At 67.2% G+C, this 2840-nt stretch overlaps 1 protein-coding gene across 1 annotated transcript in view; it reads left to right on the top strand.

Annotated features, from left to right (window-relative positions):
* The first annotated feature begins 93 nt into the window (after window positions 1-93).
* Window positions 94-2840, top strand: part of PLEC (plectin) — a 21367-nt gene continuing 18620 nt past the window's right edge. The window contains exons 1-7 of the mRNA XM_010841258.1: window positions 94-274; window positions 355-447; window positions 1250-1416; window positions 2067-2185; window positions 2259-2365; window positions 2448-2567; window positions 2646-2759. Coding sequence (XP_010839560.1) covers window positions 143-274; window positions 355-447; window positions 1250-1416; window positions 2067-2185; window positions 2259-2365; window positions 2448-2567; window positions 2646-2759 — 852 coding nt within the window. The 5' untranslated portion in view covers window positions 94-142. The remainder of the gene's footprint in view (window positions 275-354; window positions 448-1249; window positions 1417-2066; window positions 2186-2258; window positions 2366-2447; window positions 2568-2645; window positions 2760-2840) is intronic.

Raw genomic sequence — 2840 nt, 5'->3', positions numbered from 1 at the left:
GGGGTGCTGACCGGCGTGCCCTCCCTCCCAGCTGGGGTGGGTGACCCGGGGTAAGGGTCGTGGATGCCGCGGGGCCTCAGGGGTGCTGACCGGCGTGCCCTCCCTCCCAGCTGGGGTGGGTGACCCGGGGTGAGGGTCGTGGATGCCGCGGGGGCTCCGGGGTGCTGACTGGCTGACCGGCGTGCTACCCTTGCAGCCGCGGGAGAAGGGGAGGATGCGCTTCCACAAGCTGCAGAACGTGCAGATCGCCCTGGACTACCTCCGTCACCGCCAGGTGAGGCGCCCACCTGGCCACAGGCCCCGGCCCCTTCTCCGGCTGGCTCGTGGGTGTGACCGAGGCCTGCTTGCTCTCAGGTGAAGCTGGTGAACATCAGGAACGATGACATTGCCGACGGCAACCCCAAGCTGACCCTCGGCCTGATCTGGACTATCATCCTGCACTTCCAGGTAGCGCAGCCGCCCACTTGACCCTCTGCTGCCTCCAGAGTCTGCGGGGTGGGCCTGGCACCTGGGGCCTTCCTGTCAGCCTGCGCTGCCGCCCTGTGCTAACTCCATGGCCTGAAGGCCTGGGCCTCTTCAAGGCCTGCCTATCCTTCGCCCTCTGGCCCTGGCTCTCCCTGCAGAGGCACGCGTTCTCTGCTCTGTGTGGCCTCCCGCCACAGGGAAGGTTCTGGAGAGGCACCCGCTGCTCGGGCTGACTCACCCACTGCCTGCCCAGCCGCATAGGAAGCCGCAAATCTGAAAGCTGGGCAGGCAGAGCCAGGCTGGCACGGCAGCTGAGTCATACAGGCAGGCAGACCGACAGACAAGCTGGCAGACTTGGGCCCAAAGGATTGGACTGAGTGCAGGGCCAGGCCCAGGCTGCAGCCACATGTGCCCAGTCCCAGGACCCAACCCTGGCCTGCAGCCAGAGAGGCCCTGACCACCGCCCCTGCTGCCCCGCCACACACACACACCTCATGACAGCCTTCTCTAGGCCTGGGGCTTCTGGGTGAGCCCCTTGCACACACCCTCCACCAACTCTGATCCTGCCTTGGTGGGTGCAAGGTGTAGCTGGGCTGAGGGAGCGCAGGGCACCCACATTGTGGCAGCTGCTGCCTGGGGTAGCGTGGGCTCGTGACGCTGAGGGGTGGTGGGTCCCAGCGGCTCCTTGACGTGGGCAGGACACGCTTGGCCTCTGCTGGCCGGTGGCTCGTGTATGCTGACAGGGCTGCGCCTGAGCCCCGCCTCCTGCCCCCTGTGCGGGCAGATCTCAGACATCCAGGTGAGCGGGCAGTCGGAGGACATGACGGCCAAGGAGAAGCTGCTGCTGTGGTCCCAGCGCATGGTGGAGGGCTACCAGGGCCTGCGCTGCGACAACTTCACCTCCAGCTGGCGCGACGGCCGCCTCTTCAACGCCATCATCCACCGGCACAAGTAGGCCGCCAGGCGGGGCGGGGCGGTGCCCGAGTCCCTCGGCCGGGCGACTGCAGACATGCTGGGGCGAAGGGGATGGCGAGAAGGCGTGTGCTGCGCACGGGGAGCCGCTGCCTGGGGAGATGGGCTCTGCTGCCAGCTGCCTCCCCAGGAGGCCCGGCCCGGCCCACCCCCTTCCCGCCCACACCCTTCCCGCCGCCTCCCTGCCCTTCCCGGTTTCTTCGAGGCCAGAGGACCTCAGGGCTACTGGTTTTCACAGCCATGAGCACTGGCCCCACACTGATGCCCCAGAAGAGGCCTGAATGGGGTCAGTTCTTGGGGGAACCTCAGCCTCCACCCAGGACCCCAGGGCCTGGTGGACAGGGTAACTGCAGGGAGCCCAGACAAGCACCCCACCCTGGGGCCCAGCACCCCGCAGGCCCCAGGAGCTCCTGAGGGCGGGGCCTGCACCTGGGGGCGGGGCCTGCACACGGGCCGCCTGTGTGGGCGGGACTCAGTGCCATGTGGGGGTTGCTTCTCAGGGCGAGTGTGGGCTGGGGGCTCTGTGTCCCGGGAATCTGCAGAGGGTCTCTCTGCTTGCTGACCTTCCCAGGGGGCCTCGCTGCTCCCATGTCCCTGCCTGCCTGCCCCACCTGCCCCTTTGCCCCCAGGCCCATGCTCATCGACATGAACAAGGTGTATCGTCAGACCAACCTGGAGAACCTGGACCAGGCTTTCTCTGTAGCAGAGCGGGACCTGGGGGTTACACGTCTCCCTGGACCCCCGAGGGGTATGTGCCCCCTGCCCCCTCCTCCCTCCCCGCTCCCCCCGGCTGGCGCCCCTACTGACCCCCTCCCTTGCAGACGTGGACGTCCCTCAGCCCGACGAGAAGTCCATCATCACCTACGTCTCGTCCCTGTACGACGCCATGCCCCGTGTGCCGGATGTGCAGGATGGGGTGAAGGCTAACGTGAGTTCCAGCCGGCAGGGCCAGGTGGGCGGGGTATGAGTGGGCCCCTGGCGGCCCCTCACGCCTGTCCCCTTCCCACCAGGAGCTACAGCTGCGCTGGCAGGAGTACCGTGAGTTGGTGCTGCTGCTGCTGCAGTGGATCCGGGCACACACGGCCGCCTTCGAGGAACGCCGCTTCCCCTCCAGCTTCGAGGAGATTGAGGTGGGTTTCCCTGCTCTGCGGGGTCCTGTGTCCACTGTGGGCACCCAGGTTTGGCTACTGACACCCCCCTTTCCCCAGATCCTGTGGTGCCAGTTCTTGAAGTTTAAGGAGACGGAGCTTCCAGCCAAGGAGGCGGACAAGAACCGGTCGAAGGGCATCTACCAGTCCTTGGAGGTGAGGGGGACCTGGAGATAAGGGAAGCCGCCCAGGAGCCTGGAGCCTGGGGGCCCATCCAGCAGGCTTGGCCTGCCTCCTCATTAACCTGGGGCCAGG

The sequence above is a fragment of the Bison bison genome, unplaced genomic scaffold, assembly GCF_000754665.1.
Source record: "Bison bison bison isolate TAMUID 2011002044 unplaced genomic scaffold, Bison_UMD1.0 scf7180017846977, whole genome shotgun sequence".
Lineage (NCBI taxonomy): Eukaryota > Metazoa > Chordata > Mammalia > Artiodactyla > Bovidae > Bison > Bison bison.
The sequence above is the reverse complement of the archived record's forward strand: the minus strand, read 5'-3'. Positions and strand labels throughout refer to the sequence as shown.